The sequence below is a fragment of the Nycticebus coucang genome, chromosome 19 (genome assembly GCF_027406575.1).
Source record: "Nycticebus coucang isolate mNycCou1 chromosome 19, mNycCou1.pri, whole genome shotgun sequence".
NCBI lineage: Eukaryota > Metazoa > Chordata > Mammalia > Primates > Lorisidae > Nycticebus > Nycticebus coucang.
This window is the reverse complement of record NC_069798.1, coordinates 27,265,327-27,288,553: the sequence shown is the minus strand read 5'-3', so window position 1 is coordinate 27,288,553 and position 23,227 is coordinate 27,265,327. Positions and strand designations below refer to the sequence as shown.

General features: G+C 42.4%; 1 protein-coding gene and 1 pseudogene across 1 annotated transcript; both read left to right on the top strand.

Annotated features, from left to right (window-relative positions):
- The first annotated feature begins 59 nt into the window (after positions 1 to 59).
- Positions 60 to 23,227, top strand: part of LOC128571665 (josephin-1-like) — a 50,442-nt pseudogene continuing 27,274 nt past the window's right edge.
- Positions 67 to 22,779, top strand: ZSCAN30 (zinc finger and SCAN domain containing 30). Its single transcript, XM_053571284.1, has 4 exons — positions 67 to 198; positions 10,831 to 11,334; positions 12,245 to 12,383; positions 19,713 to 22,779. Exons 2-4 carry the CDS (start codon positions 10,927 to 10,929, stop codon positions 20,636 to 20,638), a joined length of 1,473 nt encoding a protein of 490 aa, XP_053427259.1. The 5' UTR covers positions 67 to 198; positions 10,831 to 10,926; the 3' UTR covers positions 20,639 to 22,779.

Sequence of the window (23,227 nt, the reverse complement as noted above, 5' to 3'; positions counted from 1 at the left end):
CTTGTTGCGCGCACGCGCCGGGCGGCGGGGGCAGGGCGGGTTTCCGAGGATTAACTCCTGAAAGTCCGCAGAGCTGGCTCAAGGAGAGCCTTAGCAAGGGGCCTTCTTGGCCGGAGACAGATCCTTTGCTGCCCTCTCTGCCGGTTCTTGAGGTGAATGTCGGAATCCGTTATCTATGGGGAAGCTGTGTGGGGCAGGGTATGTTTTCTGACTATGTAATGAAATCTTCATTAGTTTTTTTTCCCTTATAACCACCCCTTCCCCCATCGCTTAATTTGATTCACAGGTGTGATTCCGTTCTAACTTTCTTCTTGTCCTGTTTTTTTCTTCACCCCAAGAAGAGTGGAGCGCAATAGAATCAATTGGAGGCCTCGTTAAAATACTGACTGCTTCCCCCATGCCCCGAGCGTATGATTCCGTAAGGGTTGGGGTGGGTGCTCAGGTGATCCGGGTGCTGCTGGTCCTGGGACCACACTATTAGAAACCCTGCCCTAAAAATCAGTGCTCAGTAATGAATCCCAGAATTGCCAGAAAGCTGGATTTTCATCTTGTTTGCTATTTAGAAAAGGCATGGGGTCTGTTTAGTTTGCTCACCAGTACAGACCTCGTTGTGGCTAAAGGATCAGGGTGAGAAGAAGGACTTGAAATGAGACGAGATTGGGGTGGGGGGACGATGAGGGCAGGAAGGATATTGCTGTGTCCATGGAAATATCTTAGGAAATTAGGAATTGGTAGAATGTTTGAGACCACTAAGACTTGTGACTTAAAATGTCTGGGGAAATGAACAGGTTTGAGAAAATGGTGGATGCTGAACTGATGGTTGATGTAGAGGAAGACAACTTCCTGGTCCCAGTCCAAGACCCTCTCTGGATATTTGAAACCTTGAGGATAATATGCCTGTAAGGGGCAAGAGAGGTGGCAGCTTGTTTCAGCTCACCCGTCCGGAGAAGGGAGTGCAGATACTTTTTTTAAAAAGTAAAAAGCTTTTAAAACGAAGCTTTATTGAGGTATAACCATCATAAACAGCTGGTGGGGTGTGGTGGCTCATGCTTGTAATCCCAGCAAAATTTGTGGGCGGAGGCTGGAGGATCTCTTGAAACTAGCCTGAGCAATGTAGTGAGACCCCCATCTCTACAAAAAAGCAAAGTTAACAGGGTGTGATGGAGCGGGTGTCTGTAGGGAGGCTGAAGCAGGAGGATCACCTGAGCCCAGGAGTTAGAGATATAATGAGCTATACTCTGTCACTGCACTCCAACCTGGGCCACAGAGTGATACCCTGCCTCAAAACACAACACAAACCCCCAGATATTTAAAGTATATAATTTAATAAAGTATACAGCTGTGAAACTATCATCACAATCAAAATAGTGAACACACGTCAACCTCAAAAATTTCCTTCTCCTTAGTTATGCCCTCTCCATAACTCCTGACCCCACCACCAGTTTGCTGTTACTGAAGATTAGTTTGCATTTGCAAGAGATTTTTTAAAATGGAATCATAGAGAATGCATTCTTTTTTGTCAGATTTCTTTCACCAAGCATTAGTTTGAGAATTATCTCTATTGCTGTGTGTACCAACAGTTCATTTCTTTTTGCTGCTGAATAATATTCCATTGTATGTATATACCAGTTTGTTTATCCATTCACCAGTTGAGGAGCATTTGGGCTATTTCCAGTTTTTTCTATTGCAAATACAGCTGTGAACATTCACGTACAAGTCTTTATTTGATGCTTTGCTTTTTCTGCTTTCTCATGATGTTGTGTATTTAATGTCTTAAGAAGCTGTCACACTATTTTTCAGAGTAGCCATATCATTTTACATTTGCATGAGAGTACCACTTATTTCAAATTCTTACCAACTTTACTGTGTATCTCATTATGGTTTTAATTTGCATTTTCCTAATGTCTAATAATATTTAATGTTTTTTATATGCGTATATGCCATTTGTATTATTACTTGGTAAAATATGTCTTCAAATCTTCTGCGCATTCTGGACACACTTTTTTTTTATCAGAAATATACTTTGCACATATATTGTGGTTTCAGTTTTATTAACAGTATTTTTTGAAGAACCATAGTTTTAAGTTTTAATGAAATATAATTTATCAACTGGATCATGCTTTTTTCATCATATGTAAGAAATACTTGCCTAACTTAAAGTAACCAAGATTTTCTTCTATTTTCTTATAGAAGTTTTAGGTTTTACATTTTGAGCTATGATCCATCTTGTGTTAATTTTTTTTTTAATTTCAGGTTAACGTGAGGGTACAAACAACTAGGTTACAATATTTGCATTTGTTAGGTGGAGTCCCTCTTGTAGTTGTGTCCTGCACCCAAGAGGTGTGCCATATACCTTTACATTGTGCCCATTAAATGAGAGCACACTAATCTACTCCTCCCTCCTCCCTTTCCTCCTCCCTCATTTCCCCTCCCCCTAACTAGAATTGAATTGTGTTTTTCTCTTATGTGGGCATGTAGTAAATTGTGTACTGGCTTCATATTAGTATTGAGTATATTGGCTATTTGATTTCCCATTCTTATGATACTTTACTAAGAAGAATGTGTTTCAACTCCATCCAGGTTAATACAAAAGATGTAAAGACACCATCTTTTATGGCTGAATACTATTCCATGGTATACATATACCACAGTTTGTTAATTGAGGTAATTTTTTGAACCCATACTGAAGATTTGGGGCAAAGTTCTTTTTTTATATGTGGATATTTAAATTCAATGTTTTTTGCAATGTTTTTTGTCAGTTCTCATTACTGGCTGACCTGACCTGTCTTCATCAGTGATGCTTTCTCTCCCTTTAGAAAAACATTTACTCCATTTGTACACTGCCATTTTCTTCATGGCATTATCCCTACAAACTAAACTTGGACTAACATGTCTCTGATTCTACCACTCCTGCCAAGTTTAACAAGAAATTTAATGTTTGTCCACTGTTCTAATTCAAATGCCGACATTCTCTTGACAGCATACAAAAACACACAATAATGAACACCGTTCATTAAGACACCACCACATGTTGACATGAACACAGTTGTGAAGACACTAATATACCAAGGTTATGAAACCTCCAAGTTGATTGTACAGTGCTGCCAATGTAAATGCAAGGTGACAAGTTCATGAATTTAATAGTCAGATCTTGTATGTCAGTGTAGCAAAATTGCACTTGTTACCTCTTGAAAATATACAAATAAAAAATGAATGAAAAAATACTGCTAAGCTACAGTAATCAAACAATGTGGTACTGGCATAAGACAAACATGAAGCAATAAAACAGAATAGTGAGTTTAGAAATAAATCCTCACATATATGGTTAATATATTTTGGGGAAGGGTGTTAATTCAATGGAGAAAAGGGCAGTCTATTCAACAAACAATGGTGGGAAAACTGGATATCCACATGCAATGGAATGAAGTTGGACTCTTACCTTATACCATGTACCAAAATTAATTTAAAATAGATTAAAGGTACAGTAATGTTCATGACAGCATTATTCACAATAGCCCAAAGATGGATGGCACTCAAGTGTCTTTGAAAGATGAATGGATAAATAAAATGTGGTATATACATGCAATAGAATATTATCCAGCCCTTCAAAGAAAGAAAATCCTGACATATTCTACAGCAGGGATGACCCATGAGGATGTTATGTTGAGTAAAATAAGCCAGTCACAAAAAGGCAAAAATTGTGTGATTTCACTTCCATAAAGTACTTAGTGTAATCAAATTTATAGTCAGAAAGTAGAATGTTACTTGCCAGGGGCTGGGAGGGAGAGAGAAATGGGATTATTGTTTAATCATAATTGAGTTTCAGTTTGGGAAGATGAAAAAGTTCTAGAGATGGGATGGTAGTGATGGTTGTACAATAATGTGAATGTACTTAACGGCACTGAAATGTACACTTAAAATTGGTTAAATGGCAAACTATATGTTATGTATATTTTACCATAAAAAACTTTTTTAAATGACATAGATATATGAACGTGAGCTAAAGAGAAATTCTTAATTAAAAATATTAAGTTATAGAAATTGAGAAATTAAGGGGAATATTTTAAAAGTAAACTATTACTGGCCTGGAGTGGTGGCTCAAGCCTGTAATCCTAGCACTCTGGGAGGTCAAGGCCAGTGGATTGCTTAAGCTCAGGAGTTCGAGACCAACCTGAGCAAGAGAGACATCCAGTCTCTAAAAAAAATAGCTGGGTATTGTGGAGGGGGCCTGTAGTCCCAGCTACTTGGGAGGCTGAAGCAGGAGGATCACTTGAGCCCAAGAGTTTGAGGTTGCTATGAGCTATGAAGCCATGGAACTCTACTGAGGGCAACAAAGTAAGACTCTCTCTCAAAAAAAAAAAAAAAAAAAAAAACAAAGTGGCTTGGTGCCCGTAGCACAGTGGTTATAGCACCGGCCATTTACCTGAGGCCGGTGGGTTCAAACCCAGTCCAGGCCAGCTAAGCAACATTGACAACTGCAATAGAAAAATAGCTGGGTGTTGTGGCGGGCACCTGTAATCCCAGTTACTTGGGAGGCTGAGAATCGCTTAAGCCGGAGAGTTTGAGGTTGCTGTGAGCTGTGACGCCATGGCACTCTACTGAGGGTGACATAGTGAGACTCTGTCTCAAAAAAAAAAAAAGTAAATTATTACTGAAGTGTTAGTAATCTAACAAAAATGAAAAGAGCAGGTTAAGAGATATAAGGATACAGTGAGGATGTCTAACATTTTATTGAAGTTCCACAAGAAAGACTGGGGCAGAAACAATATTTGTTGTTTTATTCCATCATATTTTCATACATTATCAAGTCTCGAGAAATTCATATCTAACCACCTGTTCTCTCATCTCTTCTGCTTTTTAATCTACATAGTACGGTCAGATAGCAGAGTTCTGGCCATATCACAGTTAAATGGCCTGCACTGATTACTAAATGCATTACTAACATCTGCACCTGATACTGGACTCTCTCCCCACAACCCAACTAACTTCAACTTCAGGCGAGGGGCAGGCCAACCATGGTGCTAGGCTGAATCTTGCCTAGCTGGGCAAACTGTTGTCCTCTGTCAACGTTCTAGCCATTTGGAAGGCTCAGCTCGAGTAGCGCTACCCATGAGGAAATTTTTACAACCTGCCCCACTCTCTGACACCTCCTAGCGTGCTCACCATTTCCCACCACACCTCCCCGTAGCTCCTAGAACTGTTACTGTAATCGTATTTGAGTTGAGTGTGATCTGGCCCTCTTCATCTCCAAAGTTTTTAATTCATTGATTGAACTGGAGTCTTATTCACTCCGTCGCCCTGGGAGACTGCCACGGCGTCATCATAGCTCACTGCAACCTCAGACTTCTGGGCTAAAGTGATCCTCTTGTCTCAGCCTCCCTATTAGCTGGGACTACAGGAGCCCGCCACAACGCCTGGTAGTTTTTTTTGAGAGGAGGTCTCACTTTTGCTCAGGCTGGTCTCGAACTCCTGAGGTCAAGCAGTCCTTCCGCCTCGGACTATAGGCCTGAGCCCTGGCCGGCTATTTTTATTTTCTTGATGCTATACCAGCCTCGACTAAAGGAGGTGAAAAGCGCATATATTTAAATATATACGTATATTCTTATATACTGAAACGTGTGAAGCATACAGCTTTATATATTTAGTCTCCCCCACTCCACCAGCGCTTCTCAAACTGTGGGTCGCGACCCTCAGGAACTGTATTAAAGGGCCGGGGCATTAGGAAGGTTGAGAACCACTGGCGGACGGTCTTGACTCCGGGCTGCCCCGCTGGATCTGGCCCGCCTCGCCGCTGCCACCGAGTCGCAGTCCTCCGGGCTCCTAGAGGGGCGCGCCGCCCCCACTTCCGGCGCGCGTGCGGCCCGGGGAGGCTGGCCTGCTCCGCGTCGGAATTGGCGCCGGCGGTGGGGAGAGCGAGGGACATCGCGGCCTCAGGGAAGTTCCCTGTGGGTCCTCAGCCCTCCCTAACGCCTTGTCTGGGCCGGCTTGGTCTGCCCTGGGCCAGGGGCAGAGCCTCGGCGCTGTCAGCCTGCCGGGCCGTGGGTCCGTCCTTGCATCCGTTTGCGAGCCAGCCGGCTTCTCCACCCGTCCTGGGCTCCCTTGACTCCTCAGGCGCTTATCCGGCGCCTTCTGCTTGCAGGGCCGCAGGCTGGGAGTTAGGGAGTCGGACGTGCATTGACGGGCCTTCCTGCTGCTCCTCTCGGCTGCAGCTCGCTCTTGGGTCAGCCGTTAGCTATCGGTCTTGACTCCCCAAGTCTGGGCGAGATCTTTTATCCGTCACTGTCAAAGCACCTTCTACTTTCTCCTATGTAGTAGTTTTAATCACAAATTAGGTAATTATGTGTACTTTCAGTTTAACGTCTGCCTCTCCCTACTATTTGTAAATTCTGTAATGGCAAGGACACTGCTTTGTTTATAGCTCGTTGCTCAGAGGCTAGCACAATGCCTGTGCACAAATAGGCAGTCAATATTATTAAATAAATGTGTGAAAAACGCACGCCCTCTTCTAGAGGGCGCTTTAATTTGGTGGGACGTGCAAATGTGAAAAGGCATTTCAGCAGAGAGTAGGCATCCAAGAGCAGGGACTCAGAGTCCTCAGAGTAAGGACTCTGGAGTCAGATCATTTGGTTTCAACACAGTCCAGACCACATCACTTGAAAGCCATATGATCTCGATAAATTACATAAACTCTATGTTTCTTAAGCAATTGAACTACACCCTGAAGTGTTGTGATGATAAAATGAGTTAAGATATTTAAAAGAGGTAGATGGGTGCTTGACTCTGTAATAAAGGTTCACTTGGTGTTTTCTCTTACAGTTGGGCAAAGAGATACATTGTAATAGCTGTTAATAATACAGATACATTATAATAACAGTGGTGTTGCAGCAAACAGGATTGTCCAGAAGCGCCTTGGAGGTTCCCTCTGAGTTGGTTGGACCAAGAACTAGCTTTTTAAAAGCAGGGAAATCACCTTTTCCCAGAGGGAGGACCATACCCAAACTCAGTGCTTCCCACTTCCTCACATCTCCTTACTCCTTCCTCCCAAATGCTGGGCAGCTGGTTCCTTAACTGATACCCAAATCTAGAGTCCTGGTTCAACGCTGTCAGCTTATACTCTTCACTTATACCTGGTATAGGCTGGTTGCTCACATTTGCACCATGAGAAGGTAGATGGAGTTCTCTCCTGAAACAGGAGCACCCCTTGACAGACTTCCCTTCTATGGAATGTTGGGAGAATCAGGGGACTGTCCTTTCTTTACTGACCTCTGACTGGTAAGTTCCCCCCAAAAAGCCTATTCCATAACCTGCGCCTTGTGATATAGACTTTGCCCTTCCCTTTCCCCATATCTCCTCTAAGCCAGGTAATTGAAAATGTAGATTTTATTATTATTTAGTCATAGTGAGGAGGACAGATCAGGAGATGATTGCTGTTGAAAAGATAGTTTGTTACTCACAGTTCCCATGTGAGGGGAACATGCTTGGCCATGCTGATCCATACAGGGAAGCACCAAGGTTGGTCAGAAGACAGAGGGAATGAGGGAAAATGGTCAGGAGCCTTTGTGGTTTCCATGGGAAAGGGCAAGGCAGAGTAATTAGGCTTAGCATTGGTTAGTCTGAATAACTTCAGTGGACTTTGGGGCATATTTGTTGTCCCTAGTTGTTTGCTACCTGGTGGTTAGGGGAGGGGAATGGTAGCCCTGAACGTAGAACCGGGTAGAAGAAGTGGAGGGAGGAGTATATATGAATGGCACACTCACAGACGGATTTTTTACTGTCTGTATGAATTGACTGGCCCTGGGAGGGGTGGCCCCTCCAGTGTCATTAAGGCCCCAATGTCAAAGCATCTGTAAGAAAAGGTGTTTGATACACTAGCACTTACGTTACTGCCACTTCCTGAACACTGCAATGTTAGGTTATTAGCTTCACTTTTAGGAGAAGAAATTGTATATCAGGAAGGTTCAATAAGAGGCTGCACCATGATTCTCAATTGAGTTACCTAACTCTGAACCTGGCTCTCTAGGTGAGCTAGATTTCTCTGCAGTATGAATCATGCTGTGGGGACATTTTTCAGTTATTAGGCATTGACAACATTGACAACTGCCTCTGTAAAATTCTCTCTTGACTATAGTGATACTCCTCCTTTTATATATATGACATACCGTGTGCTGTGCATTGGGTTGAGTGGTGGAGATACGTCACGTACAATAGTGAGCAAAATGTTGATATAGCTTCCATCTAGTCATGGACAGGACAGGTATTAACCAACCATTCCCAATGAAGTATGTACACTGACAAAGTGAGAAGAGTGCTGGGAGAAAGGAACACAAGTCTCTCTAACTTTGTCTCTCATGATTCTTTGACTAGTCCAGGCTTCTCACTCCTGACTGCCATTAGAATCACTTGCAGAATGTTTTAGAAATATGGTTGTTGGGACCCCACTCAGAAGATTCTGACTCAGGTTAAGGTGCAGTCCCGGCAAGTAAGATGAGTATAATCAAAGAGTTTCTCACCTTGGTTAGAGGGTTTTTGTTGGTTAAAAACTAGTCAGAAGAACAGTGATCAGATTTGCAATTTGAAAAGATCACTCTGAATACAAAGTAGATGATAGACAGAGAGATCAGACCAAGTGAATGGGGGGAAGCCAGTCTATGATTTATTTTGCATTGTGAGAGACAGGTTAGTTGCTGGGATAAAGATGGTGGCAGAGATGGGGAAGGATAGATTCTTGAGATAGGAAATAAAATCAAAGGACTAAATTTGTGTTAAATAAAGAACGTAGTTAAAAAGACCATTTAGGAATGCTTCCATATTTTTTGTCATGTAGCCAGGTAGATGTTCTGGCTGGAGGAAGAGCAAATTTGGGGTGGAAAGAACCATGAGTTGGTTATGGATATGCTGAGTTTTAGGTCCTTTTGAGAAATTCCAGAAGAGTTATGGTAAGAGTGAGGAACTGAGGGGAAATAGGTCTGGAGCGCAGATGGGAGGTATAGACTAGATGGATGTAAACCCAAGGTGAGGATGAGGTTTCTTAGGAGAGAGTGAAAATATGGGAGGACTCAGGGTTAACCTTATGGACTGATGGTAGAGGAGGGTAGACCTGTGAAGGTGATAGGAAAGGAGCAAAGATGATGCTTTCTGATTAAAAATCTTCCTCAGCCACATACCCATGGAGGGCAAGTTGGCAAGGCATAATATTTTTTAATAAAAAATAGAATAATATCACAAACATGGAAATTCCCATCTTTTCCCCACATATCAGTGTGATGCAACTTTTGGTAAGTTCTATGTATGCATCAAAGCACATATCTGAAAGTGCTTTGTTGTAAAATTTCTTTTTTTTTTTTTTTTTGTAGAGACTTAGTCTCACTTTTATGGCCCTCGGTAGAGTGCCGTGGCCTCACACAGCTCACAGCAACCTCCAACTCCTGGGCTTAAGCGATTCTCTTGCCTCAGCCTCCCGAGTAGCTGGGACTACAGGCGCCTGCCACAATGCCCGGCTATTTTTTGGTTGCAGTTTGGCCGGGGCCGGGTTTGAACCCGCCACCCTTGGTATATGAGGCCGGCGCCTTACCGACTGAGCCACAGGCGCCGCCCTGTTGTAAAATTTCTTAACTGCCAGTTGTGCTAGGTAGGGCACTAAACAGGAGTCTTGGGATTAAGTGACATAATAACAACTAAAGAAATATATTTAATATTTTTCTTATATTAGAAAATTAAGAAGAAAAATATTTCGAAATTTCCATGTGTTTAGGTGTGTATGGAGCCTCTGGTAATATCTGACAAAAATGCGCCTTGCAAACATTTCAGACCTAACTTTCTTAATGAATAGCTCAGCAAATGACAGTATTATCCTCCATTCACCAGGACTACCTTCTTGACTCCTCCCTCTCTCTTTCAAACCCTTATGGGTGTCTCTCTGAGCTCCCATCTTTGCATCTTTTGGCTCCCGTGGCTCAGGTCCTCATTGTGTCCTGAGACACAACCATACAGAATAGTTGCAACAAACCTCTTCCCATCTTTTCCTCACACCACGCTCTGTGTGGACAGACAGACCCTCCAGCCACCCCCTTGGCCGTGAAGATCAAATGCAAAGTATGGAGCACAACCTCTCAAACCTTTGGTGGCTGGCCGTTCCCCTGTAGATGTGGCCTCTCTCTCTGTTCCTTCCCTTGGGAAAATTAATTAACTTTCGAGAACCTCAGTTTCCTGATCTATAAAATGGATATGATAACATCTCACAGTATTATTGCCAACCCCCAATAAAATAGTTCTTTTGAAATGCCTGGCCTATAGTAGATGGTTATGAAGTGTGAGTTCCCTTCTTTTGGGAGGCCCCAGGTGTAGTAGAAAGAGCTAAATATTTTAATTGCAGAGCTCAGTTCTGTTGCTCACTGGCTGTGTGTCTTTGGTCAGCTTATGAGTCTCAGAAACCTCATTTGGAAAATGAGCACAATTATGATTATCCTTATTAAATTGTTAGAAAAATTATATAAAATTTATATGCATGTCCAGCTAGTGCTCAATAAAGCGATGGTTACTATTCTGAGACATAACAGTATACTGCAGTGCTTTCCAGCTTGCCGTGATTTACAAGCACTTTTTATTATCTCAATGTTGTCCCTAATGTTATTATTAAAGGTCAAATTGATTTTGGCTATACTGAAATTTTCTATTTCATGTCTTAAAAAACATCCTTAATCATCTATACATGTGTCATTGATACGGAAGCTCCCTTTTGGTCAATCTGCTTTACAAACTGGCCTTCAAAAACCTGTATTTATATTCCAAGCACATGTTTCCCTTGTGTAACATGAGCATTGTTCACCTCAGGAGCTCCCTGAAGAGTTGGAATTTAGAGAAAATCTCTCTGACGCAAACTAACTCCTCCCTGCCTCAGCTGGGCAGCTTTTTCAGACTGTGGCCGGAATGTCAGGAGAGGCCGCAACTATGGCCCAGCATGCTCCAAAAGAACAGGAGAGATGCACAACTGTGAAGGTTGAAGAAGAGAATTATGTTTGGGAGCAAGACTTTGGCCTTCACGGAGATCCCTGGAGCCAAGAGGTAACTCGTCAGCGGTTCAGGCAGTTTGGTTACTCTGACTCCACTGGGCCCCGGGAGGCTCTGAGCCGTCTCTGGGAACTGTGCTGTCAGTGGCTGAGGCCGGAGGTGCACTCCAAGGAGCAGATCCTGGAGCTGCTTGTGCTGGAGCAGTTCCTGGCCATCCTGCCTGAGGAGTTGCAGGGCTGGGTGCGAGAGAACCGGCCAGAGAATGGAGAGGAAGCTGTGACTATGCTGGAGGAACTAGAGAAGGAACTGGATGAGCCAAGGCAACAGGTGAGAAGTAGGTGTTTTGTTTAATCTTTTGTAAGTTATTGGAGAAGCTATTATGAATGGCAATGCCTCTAAGAAAATTATACAATTTCTGGCAGCGCCTGTGGCTCAGTGAGTAGGGTGCCGGCCCCATATACTCAGGGTGGCAGGTTCGAACCCAGCCCCAGCCAAACTGCAACAACAACAAAAATAGCCGGGCATTATGGCGGGTGCCTGTAGTCCCAGATACTCAGGAGGCTGAGGCAAGAGAATCGGCTAAGCCCAAGAGCTGGAGGTTGCTGTAAGCTGTGATGCCATGGCACTCTACCAAGGGTGACAAAGTGAGACTCTGTCTCTAAAAAAAAAAAAAAAAAAAAAAAAGAGAGCCAAAACTGCAAAAAAAAAAAAAAAAAGAAAATTATACAATTTCTTTCTTTCTTTTTCTTTTGTGGGGGGGGGGGGCAGAGTTTCATTTAGTCACCCTGGGGTTGAGTGCCCTGGCATTATAGCTCATAGCAACCTCAAAACATTTGGGCTCAAGTGATCCTCTTGTCTCAGCCTCTCAAGTAGCTGGGACTATAAGATTACACTACTATGTCTGGCTAGTTTTCCTATTTTTAGTAGAGATAGGATCTCTCTCTTGCTCAGGCTGGTCTTGAGCTCCTGAGCTCAAGCAGTCCTCCTGCCTCAGCCTCCCAAAGTGCTAGGATTATAGGCATGAGCCACTGTGCCCAGCCTAAATTATACAATTTATGTCTTTTGTGTTATTAATTATGCATCACTTGGGTTCAAGTCACTAGAGCTTTTAGTCCTGTTGCTTTCTCTCTAATCAATTCATGAGTTTTAATTCCTCTTATTGTCCTGCCCTGTTACTCTAGAGGTTTTCCTCTTGTGTATCCTCAGAATCATAGTGCTGGTACTTGATTACTCTTAGGACACAGCTCATGGCCAAGAAATGATCAGAAAGGAAATGACATCCATGGGAGCCCTGAAGTCTTTGAGTAGCCGGCTGCAGCCCTTGGAGAACCAGTGTAAGAGTGAGTCTCAGGAGCCCCAGAGCTTCCAGGAGAGAGGTGAGGAGCCCTTGTTCTTTTGGGGTGTAAGGTAGAGATGAGGTCTGTCATCTGTGGTATGGTTCATTCTCTTAGTGACAGTCACTCAGTATTGTAGAAAGGCCTCCTTACCTAGAAATATTCTTCCATTGGCTGTGCTTAGATTCTGACATTTTAGTATCATTTCTAACTTCGGGTTAAGATCTTAAATAAAATTCTTTAACATATCTATATTATTCAAAGATGAATATTCTGGGTTTTTAAAATATTTTTTGTTCCTTTGGCAAGGCAGTCCCTAAGGTGGAGTGGAATACTGTAGTAGTAATATAAACCACATAACTTGAACAGGAACGTTTAATATTAAGAATTACAGAGCCAGCACAGTGGCTTACGCCTGTAATCCTAGTACTTTGGGAGGCCAAGGTGGATGGATTACTTGAGCTCATGAGTTCAAGTCCAGCCTGAATGAAAGTGAGACTCCCGTCTCTAAAACTAGCTGGGTGTTGTGGCGGGTGCCTGTAGTCCCAGCTACTTGGAAGGCTGAGGCAACAGAATCACTTGAGCCCAGGAGTTTGAGGTTGCTGTGAGTTATGATGCCACATCACTCTGCCAGGGTGACAAAGTGAAACTCTGTCTCAAAAAATAAATAAATATTAAAAAATAAATTAGTATGAATTATATCAAGGCATTAACTGTTAATACTAAGTGGTGTAACAGAAAACCAAAGAATACAGGAATAGAGGGCGCCCATAGCTCAGTTATTAGAGTGCTGGCCACCTGCTCCAGGGCTGGTGGGTTCAGAACCTGGCCCGGGTCTGCCAAACAACAAAAACGACAAAAATAGCTGGGCGTTGTGGTGGATACCTGTAGTCCCAGCTACTTGGGAGGCTGAGGCTAGAGAATTGCTTGAGCCCAAGAGTTTGAGATTGTTGTGAGCTATGACACAATGGCACTGTATCAGGGTGAGACAAAGTGAGACTCTGTCTCAATTAAAAAACAAAACAAAACAGGAATAACAGATACTGGGAGTCTCTAGGGCTGAGATAGAACACCCAAGGAAGGAAGAAATCTGCATGAGAGTGCCACATCTTCTCCTTTCCGCTGGGCTCAGACTTAGATCTTGTTGGAGGGGTGCAACCACAGCCCCCAGATGGGGACATTCACTGCAGTGCCGAGCTGGAGAACCCAGTGAGGTGGCACTCTCTGGGGGTGCCAGAACTGCCTCCATGGGGAGGTGATATGGCACAGAACTTGCTTGGAAGACAGTGACGGAGATAGTGCTTCTGGAACTCATTGGGGTGTGCACTGCTGGGTATCCCATGTGCTGTATAAATGAACACAAAGAGCATGCCAGAACCAAGAAAAGCCCCTACTTCTTCCAGTGCCCCTACGGCCCCCTCTACTGGCAAATGGAAATGTTCCAGTACCATTGGCAGGACAATGAAGGGTGGATTTGAAACTAAGAGGTGATAAATCGATAGCTGTCACAGATGCCAAGGTTTAGAACTAAAAGGACTTTGATTACATTATTGGCAAAATTATCTCAAAGGACAGCAGAAACATCAGGCTTATTTGCCTGATCTCATTAAACTTTTGTTATGTTTAACTCTCCCCTTCTGATTTTATCTTCACCAAGCAATCTTACTAACTTTCTATGAAAGAGGCTCGGTGCTTGTAGCTCAAGTGGCTAGGGCACCGGCCACATATACCAGAGCTGGCGGGTTTGAATCCAGCCTGGGCCTGCCAATCAACAATGACAACTATAAACAAAAAATAGCCAGGTGTTGTGGCGGGCACCTGTAGTCCCAGCTACTTGGGAGGCTGAGCCGAGAGAATAGCTTAAGCACAGGAGTTTGAGGTTGCTGTGAGCTGTGTGATGCCATGGCACTCTACCCAGGGTGACAGCTTGAGGCTCTGTCTCAAAAAAAAAAAAAAAAAACACACACACACACAAATAAAAACAGCTTTCTATGAAAGAAATTGCATCAGTTCAGTCTGGTTCAAGTGACAGTTAAATTACTCAGTAATTCTCATTCTGGTTTTATTGCTTAGTGCTTAAAGTTTCATAAGCTTGGCTAATGAGAATCTACCCCAAGAAGATTAGCTCTTCATTGTATGGTGATAAAATTAGGTATATGAGGACACAATCCCAAGGGCCAGATCTTGAACCTTGGAAGTTCACCAAAGGAATCCATACCATCCACTGAGTCCTAGGAAACTCCTGTCTCTCATTCATCACATGCACTTCTGCCATTAGCCAAGCAAGCATTCTTAAATATCTTCTGCACCAAGTTGGAGCCATGTTAATGGGTTTTGCAAATTCATCTCGTCAAGTCTCCTACCTTGAAACAAGGAAATGTAGACATTTTGTTTTATTTTTATTTTTTTTAAGGCCTTGAGGAACAGAGATTCAACAGTAATTTCTTAAGTGCTTCTTGGGCTTTTTCTCATTGCTACTTGTTATGGGGTTGTTATATCTGAAGCGAGTGGAATAGAGAAACGCTAGCACACTGAGTCCAAATTAAGCAAGGGTCCTTTATTGTTGGGCTGGGCTGAGAGCGAGCTTATGCCTCAAAGTCTCTCAACCCCTAGAAGCTGGGGTGGAAACCTTTTATAAGGTGCTTTTGGTAGGGTAAGGGGAGTCCTTAATTCAAGAGCCAAAATCTGCAAAATTAGATCTATAGGGTAAAGGAGAGTGCTTACAAGGGGGAGCTGAGCTGTGGTTTCACAGGTTTTTGCAGTTTTTGCTAAACTCTGCAGCTTTAAACTGAGCTTCCTTTTGTTGAAAGCCCTTAGCAAAGTCCTTAGCAAAATGGTGTACGTCTGGCTGTATGAACAAAATGGAATTAGGGCATTACAGGGTGATTTGTATCTTTAAAATTCGTATGTTGAAGCCCTAACCCCCAATACCTTAAAATGTGACTAGTGTTTTTTTAGGAAAAGGGACTTCAAATTGGTTAAAATGGGATTGTTAGGGTGGGCCTTAATCCAGTGTGACTGATGTCCTTATAAGAAGGGGTTATTAGGACACGAACAATACAGACCAAAAGGATGATCTTGTAAGAGCACAGCAAAAGTGTGGCTGTCTGCAGGCCCAGGAGACACGGGCCTCACAGGAAGTCTAACCCGCTGACACCTTGGTCCTGGACTTCTAGCTTCCAGAATTGTGACAAAATACATTTCTATTGTTTAACCTCCAGTATTTTGTTTATGGAAGCTCTAAAAAAACTGATAATATTAAAGTTCTTGCCTATTTAATCCATTTGATTTTGTTTGTTTAGCAGAGTCCTCAGAAAACACAACCTGTAGTGGGGCAATGAATACACTGTGCTTTCACCTTGTTTTAAGTAACCTTCTCCTGCCTCTGATTCTGTCTGTTGTCTGTTTTTCTTGCCACAGTTCTATGAACATGTTTCAATTTCTTCATATTCATTTGAAGTTCAGAGATCAAGACAAAGTAAAAAAATGTGGATCTGAGAAATTTAAAATATAAAGTACATTCACTCCTCAGCACTGATCTATTCTGTATATTTTTGTTTCTTCATGATGGCAATTTGTTGATTTAGTCACCTTAAGCAACAGTGATTCCATCTTCCGGATATCCTTGGCCTTAGCAAATTTCCTCTTTCTTCATTTATGCCTGGTCTTTAGGTATATGGTCTTGAATGGCCTTGACTGGGTTCCTGAAAGGTTTCCTTATGTTAGTCTCTTTTGAGTCCTGAGGGTCTTAGTCATCCACACCTCTGAAGAATTAATATTACAGGTCATAATGATTAAATCACGGAGGGGTCCATCATGATATGATTTAGGAGTTAGCACACCATTTTTGTATGTTTGGGTTATAACTTTCCTGTAGGTTATTCATTAGCCTAATAGTAGAGCCTTGAGGTGGAGATTTGGGTACAGGTGATTTGTTGAGGGTGTGCCCTTTGAGAGAAATCTGTAGTCGAGGGAGAGAAGCAGGTTTAGGAAAGGAAAAGAGCAAGTAATGATGTGGTCTCAGGTAAAACCTAGCCTTGGTCCAATCTTTGAGGTTTTCAGGGACCCCTGGAGCATGATTGCATTGCAGAGTTGTCCCTTCTTGAGGTGGGGGTGGGGCAGTAAGGGTAGGAGTAACCTTCTAGGCCAGGTGGCCTAATCAGCCAGGGCAGTTCTCCAGAGAAGGCGTCACCTCTGAGTAGTTAGGAGCTATCTCAATCAGTTAGGGTTGCTATGACAAAATTCCATAAACTGGTTGGCTTATAAACAACAGAAATGATTCATCACAGTTCTGGATGCTGGGAAGTTGAAGATGGGGGTGCTAGGAGATTTAGTGTTTGGTGGGTACTGGAGGCTGGGAAGTTGAAGATCAAGGTGCTAGCAGATTTAGTGTTTGGTGGGGACTCATTTTATCATGGGTGGCACCTTTGCACTGTGTCCTCACATGGTGGAAGAGGCCTGTTTTTTAAGGGCACTAATCTCATTCATAAGAGCTCTGCCCTGTGAACTAATCACTTCCAAAAAGGCCCTACTTCCTACGGTTACCTTGGGGTGGTGGGGTTCAGGATTTCAACACATGAAATTTGAGGGGACGAAAACATTCAGACCACAGGAGCCAACACTTACAGCAGCTGAGGGAAGAAGGCATCATATTGGTAAAGGGGAACGGGGTGAGAAGTAGAGTGTCATCTATGAGCATATAGCATTAGCTTATTTGTCCATGTGTAAGTAAAGGCTACATTCCTATTTAAAAGGATTTTAAACCAAACAGGTCACTGAATGTGTAAGAATAGCAGGGTCTATAAAAGAAAAGAGGTCTTGGGCAGTGCCTGTAGCTCAGCACCTAGGGTGCCGGCCACATACACTGAGGCTGTCAGGTTCGAACCTGGCTAGGCCAGCTAAAACAATGCCAACCACAATAACAAAAAAGAAAAGAAAAGAGCTCTTCTGACAGAGAAACTTACGCCTTATTTTTCCTTGAAAGAGCCCCCTGTAATCTGCACCCTATTCTCCAGTCTCTGGAGTTTGGGCTTATGAATTAGTTTTTATTCTTGGGGATATTAATTAGGTTCTTTGGGTTATCTCTATACCAATATTTATAAACAAGTGACTATTTTTTACTCTACTTATAATCTTTATTTGTCATTCCTGGGAATTATTCCAGTTAACTGCTTATTCTAATATTTTTGCATATAATGAATGGATAGTTGAAAAAATAAAAATCCTTTTTTGTTTTTTTGAGACAGAGTCTCACTTTCACCCTCCGTTGAGTGCCATGGCATTGTAGTTCACAGTAACCTGAAACTCCTGGGCTTAAGCGATTCTCTTGCCTCAGCCTTCCAAGTAGCTGGGACTGTAGGCATCTGCCACAACACCTGGCTATTTTTAGAGACAAGGTCTTACTCTGGTCCCAGCCTGTCTCAAACCTGTGAGCTCAGGCAATCCACCCCCCTCAGCCTCCAAAGTGCTGGGATTATAGGAGTGAGCCACTGCGCCCAGCTAAAAAATAAAAACTTTGATGTTTTCTTGATCTTTACAACTAAGGTCAAAAATTTGACTTTTTCAGTTATAGAATTTGAAGGGATATTTTAAATCCCATAAGTACATTGCTTTTCTAATTTCCATGGCTCTTAATTTTGTCTCTATATATTATATTGTGACATACCCTATATCATTTTTTTTTTTTTTTTTTAAAGAGACAGGGTTGGTCTGGCTCTGTGGCCCAGGCTAGAGTGTAGTGGCATGATCGTAATTCCCTGCAACCTTGAACTCCTAGGCTCAAGTGATCTTCCTCTGCCTCCCAAGTAGCTGGGACTACAGGCATGAGCCACATCTAATTGTTCTATTTTTTGTAGAGACAGAGTCTTGTTATATTGACCAGGCTGGGCTCAAACTCCTGGCCTTAAATGATCCTCCCACTACAGCCGCTCAAAGGGTGCATGACAGGCATGAGCCACGGTGCCCAGCAATACTCTTTATACTCTTTATAATTTGACTTATTACTTTCAGAAAATTTCTTTTTGTTAGGTCTCTCTCTGACTTTAAGCAGTTTGGTATTTATTATTTTTCTTCCTCTTTTATATGCTATTACATTTTTTCATAAATGTTTTCTTATTGAACAAACATAGCCTTGAATAATGTTCATTCATTTCTAAAATCCTAGGACACTGTGAATTTTAGTGTTCAGCCCTAATCTAAAGAGGGAATGTTGTATATCTTTAATTTCTAATAAGAAAAGGGGAGAAGGGAAGCCAGAGAGCTCTCTGCTTTTGTCAGGTATCTACTGTAACACTTTATTGTTGTGTTTGAAGTGTTTTGAACTCACAGAATATCAGAAGTATTCATTTTCATATAAAAACATAATACTTTCCCAAAGCGAAATTAAAATTATTTAAAAATTATTTTTTGTTTCTGTGCAACAGTAGACCTGCTTCCTTGCAATAGGGAAGGCAGACAACAAAGACTGCAAGCTTTGATGTTAAACGTCTTTATTTGAATTGTGACTTTACCAGTTATTAATTCTATGGCCTTATATAGTCTCTCTGAGCCTCAGAGAGGTAAGTTCCTGATCTGTAAGATGCATATAAATTTAGAGGACTTTGGGAAGGTCAGAGTTAACAGTTTATCAGCCATCTCTCATAGTCTCCTGTTACGAGTTATTAGAAATCTAAAGATAGAGGGGCATGTTTCATGAGAGCCAGATTTGGTTTTGGATAATAACATCTATCAGTTGTTTCCATCCCCTTTTTTGACCATTTACACATTTAAAAAGTGAACCTAATAGACTCCTACCTAATCCTAAAATGAGTCAGGAATGTGCAATATTCTTTTCTCCTGCTCTGGGTATCATAATTCTACTTTATTACAATTATTTATTTGGAACCTGTTTGAATCTGCAATTGCCTAAATGCTTTCTAGTTCTTGCCCAACTATCTCTGTTCAATACTAACCCCCAAAGCATTTCCTGATCATGTCTTCTGCTCTCCTAATTTGCTAGGGTCTACTGGCCTAAGACTGTTAGACATCTGTCTTTATCCTGATTATTCCTTATCTCCTTTAATCCCTTTCCTCATTACCTAAAAATACATCTTCTCCTCCAACCCAGGAGGGATTGTTGTACTGCTTGTCTCTATTTCTCTAATGCCTTTCCTTGTCCACCATCCCTCCTCCCCCCTTACTCTCTGAGGGAGACATGTCACTACACTAGGCCACTTCTCTGACTTCTAGATTGGGGAGCTAGTTTTTGAGAATTTTCCTCGTAATAGGTAAATACTTTATTTGGTTTATTTTCTGGTCTTGCTACAATAGTTTCCTTTCTTCCCACATGGACAGTTAACAACATGTATTTGCATTTTCTATTCACATTTTTAGATGTCAAGATGGTGGCTGACATGTTGATAGCAAAGCAAGAAATTATTGAATGTGTGACCTCTGCAGCTATGATATCCTCAGGACTTCCTGGGGAAATGCCTTCAGAGCAGATAGTTGAAGAAGCTTTGGGAGGTCTAGGCAACTCTGAGAAACAAAAGGGAAATGATGCAGGGAACAAAATGAGTCTGCTTCCTTCCCAGGAAAGACATTTCAGTGTGGTAACCTTCAGCAAGAAAATCCCCACAGAAAACAGTGGCCTTGAATGTAAGGAAAGTGAAAGAAGTTTCAGTCTTAAATCAAATGATATTACACAACAGAGAGTTCACACTGGGGAAAAGCTGTATGAGTGTTTTGACTGTGGGAAGGCCTTTTGCCAGAGTTCCAAGCTGATTAGACATCAAAGAATTCATACCGGAGAGAGACCTTACATGTGTAAAGAATGTGGCAAATCCTTCAGTTTGAGCTCAGACCTTGTTAGACATCAGAGAATTCATAGTGGCGAAAAACCTTATGAATGTCATGAATGTGGAAAAGCCTTCAGGGGCAGCTCAGAATTCATCAGGCATCGGAGAATCCACACTGGAGAGAAACCTTATGAATGTGGTGAATGTGGGAAAGCCTTCAGCCGCAGCTCAGCCCTTATCCAGCATACGAAAATCCACACTGGAGATAAACGCTATGAATGTACTGAGTGTGGTAAGGCTTTTGGTAGGAGCTCTGTCCTTATTGAACATCAAAGAATTCACACTGGCGAGAAACCATACGAATGTAGTAAATGTGGAAAATCCTTCAGTCAGAGCTCAGCCCTCACCCAGCACCAGAGAATTCACACTGGGGAGAAGCCTTATGAATGTAGTGAATGTAGGAAGGCATTTAGGCACAGGTCAGGCCTTGTGCAGCATCAGAGAACACACACCAGAGTTTAAATGTGGGTGGGAGTTGTCAATTTTGAAATGCAAGGAATCCACTGTGGGGCAAGACCGCACAGAGACAGAAATTTTCTTTCTTTTTTGGTAGAGACAGAGTCTCACTTTATTGCCCTCGGTAGACTGCCGTGGCATCACACAGCTCACAGCAACCTCCAACTCCTGGGCTTAGGCGATTCTCTTGCTTCAGCCTCCCTGGTAGCTGGGACTACAGGCCCCTGCCACAAGACCCGGCTATTTTTTTGTTGCAGTTTGGCCAGGGCCAGGTTTGAATGTACCACCCTTGATATATGGGGCTGGTGCCCTACCCACTGAGCCACAGGTGCTGCCCAAGACAGTTTTCTGAGAACAGGGTTTCTGAGCTTTCAGCCTGTTCAGTCCTGTGGAGGAGAGTCACACAAAGACCTTTGTTATGTTTATCATTAAGTATTAAATGTTAAGACAATTTTTACCCAGGTCTTCTCCAAAAGAACAGCAGATACTTCCTAAAAATGTCTAATCCATTTTTGGACAAAGATGCTCATCAGTACCCTGTGAACTTCCCTGGTACCAGCCCAGATGTAAAGTTCAGGATTGGGGCAGACATCCTAAAAGAACTTCTCATGATATGCCGAGGATCCCTGTCCAGCAATAGTATTCGTGCTTGTGGCAAGCAGAGGTACGTCCTGAGGTGTTCAGCTATCCAAAATGAGTTCACAATTGGTTTAATAGTATCTGAGGAATGGTGGCTCATTGTGCCTTCTTGCCAGTTCTTACCTGAGTTTCCAGCTGAGGTCAGTTCAGGTTTACTTAAATTTATCTAAGTACCTGTTGTGTGCAAGCCATTGGGGCAGACATGGTGGTTGCTGTCTTCAAGTTAAAGGGTTATGAGCCATACGTATTGAACAGGTAATTTCAGTGAAGTGTGATAAATGCTTTGGTAGGATAAACACAGGGTTCTGTCAAGAGTACATGGCAGGGGGACCTAACCTGGTCTGTGAATCACTAAAGACCTCCTGGATGTGATGGTATCTCAGTTAAGACCCAAAAGGTGGGGTAGAAGTTAGCCAAGTCAAGGTCAGGAAGAAGAGAACATTACAGGCAGAGTGTTATAGCACATAATGGTGTGTGAGAAGAGAGGATCTGAAGGCATTCCTTCATCAGGACTCTTCTCCAGCAGAAACTGCTTATCATAGATTCTCTCTCAGAACCATAACGTGTTGATTTCTGTTTATAATCAGAGTTGGGGGAGCCTATTCCAGACTGAGGTTGACCCATGAGACCTTGAAATACTCAAAATTAGTGTGATGGAAGACAGGTGGTGTCTATGGAATTAGGCATGTGTGTACACCAAGAATAAAAACTGGAGGTCAGAGGACAGTGGGGACTGGCATGTTTCTGTCTCGTGATCCTGGGGCTGAGGAAATTGGAAGCATACAGGAACAGAAATGACAAGTCTGCATTCCCAGACTTCCTTATTACTCGTTTCCTGCCCGTACCCTACTCACCAGGCTGGCAGACCCTAAGCTACTTAAGGACAGTATTTATTGAATTACCCCCTCAGATTCCTCAAAACCGTTCTTCTCTAATTTTTACTTTGGCAGTTTAAGTTTAAGGTTTAACTGCCTCAGCAACCCACAATTGCTGAGGCAGTTAATACCCAAGAGGAAACTTGATTCCTCTTCTGGGGAGTGCCATTTCTGATGAAGATTCAGTGACCATAGCTTTTGTGGGTAATAGAGGAGGTAAAGGTGGGAGAACAGTTCACAACTCTTATGTCCAAAGATTATGCAGTTACCATTAGTGGGGTCAATCACAAATCTAAAGGGATCCTGCAAATGGATAGTGAGTTGAGCTGCCTTTTCCCTACAGGTGACAATCAGATGGCTTAATGTTTTAATAAATATCATTTAAAATATTTTTTTCCTTATTGTGAATTGTACAACTATTCATAATAAAGAAAATGAGAAAGTATAAATCACCCACAATCCCATTACAGATAGAGACATTGTTAATTTTTGAACTACTTCCGATTAGTGTTTTCCCCCCAGCTCTAATATTTTTGGGGAAAATCTTTAGTAAATAATTTTTGGTAACTAATTTTTACATACATACTTTGACTATATAAACTATTTAATACTATAATGCAATGCAAGATGTAATAAAAGTTGAGTTTTAAAGGTCTGCTTTGAAATTAATTCATTTAGGAGTAGAGAGCACAATCACAAGTGGAATAATGCTAAGAGGGTGGGGGAGGGGCTGTGGGAAGAAGTCAGGGAATTGGAGTTCTCAGTTTTCTATCCCTTGGGCCAAAAAGTGGGAAACTGACTGTTGGTCTTTAGGGCTGCTGTTCATCCGGTGAAGTCAAAATTGAGTGGACATCAGGGACTGAGTTTTTGAAAAGCTTAACATGCGAATGAGGAGAGTCTTTAAAGAGCTGTCTCCAGCCTTCTTGGCACCAGTGACTGGTTTCATGGAAGACAGGTTTGACATGCACAAAGATACATACCTGATAGGAGGCAGAGATCAGGTGGGGAAGCTAGCAATGGGGATAGGGGCTGGCTTCATGGAAGAGTTTTCCACAGAAGGGTTCAGGGAAGGATATCTGAC

Coding starts and splice junctions, on each gene's coding strand:
- ZSCAN30 (XM_053571284.1), top strand. CDS start 10,927: ATGTCAGGAGAGGCCGCAACTATGGCCCAGCATGCTCCAAAAGAACAG. Junction 11,335..12,244: donor TGGATGAGCCAAGGCAACAG/GTGAGAAGTAGG, acceptor GATTACTCTTAG/GACACAGCTCATGGCCAAGA. Junction 12,384..19,712: donor CCAGAGCTTCCAGGAGAGAG/GTGAGGAGCCCT, acceptor TCACATTTTTAG/ATGTCAAGATGGTGGCTGAC.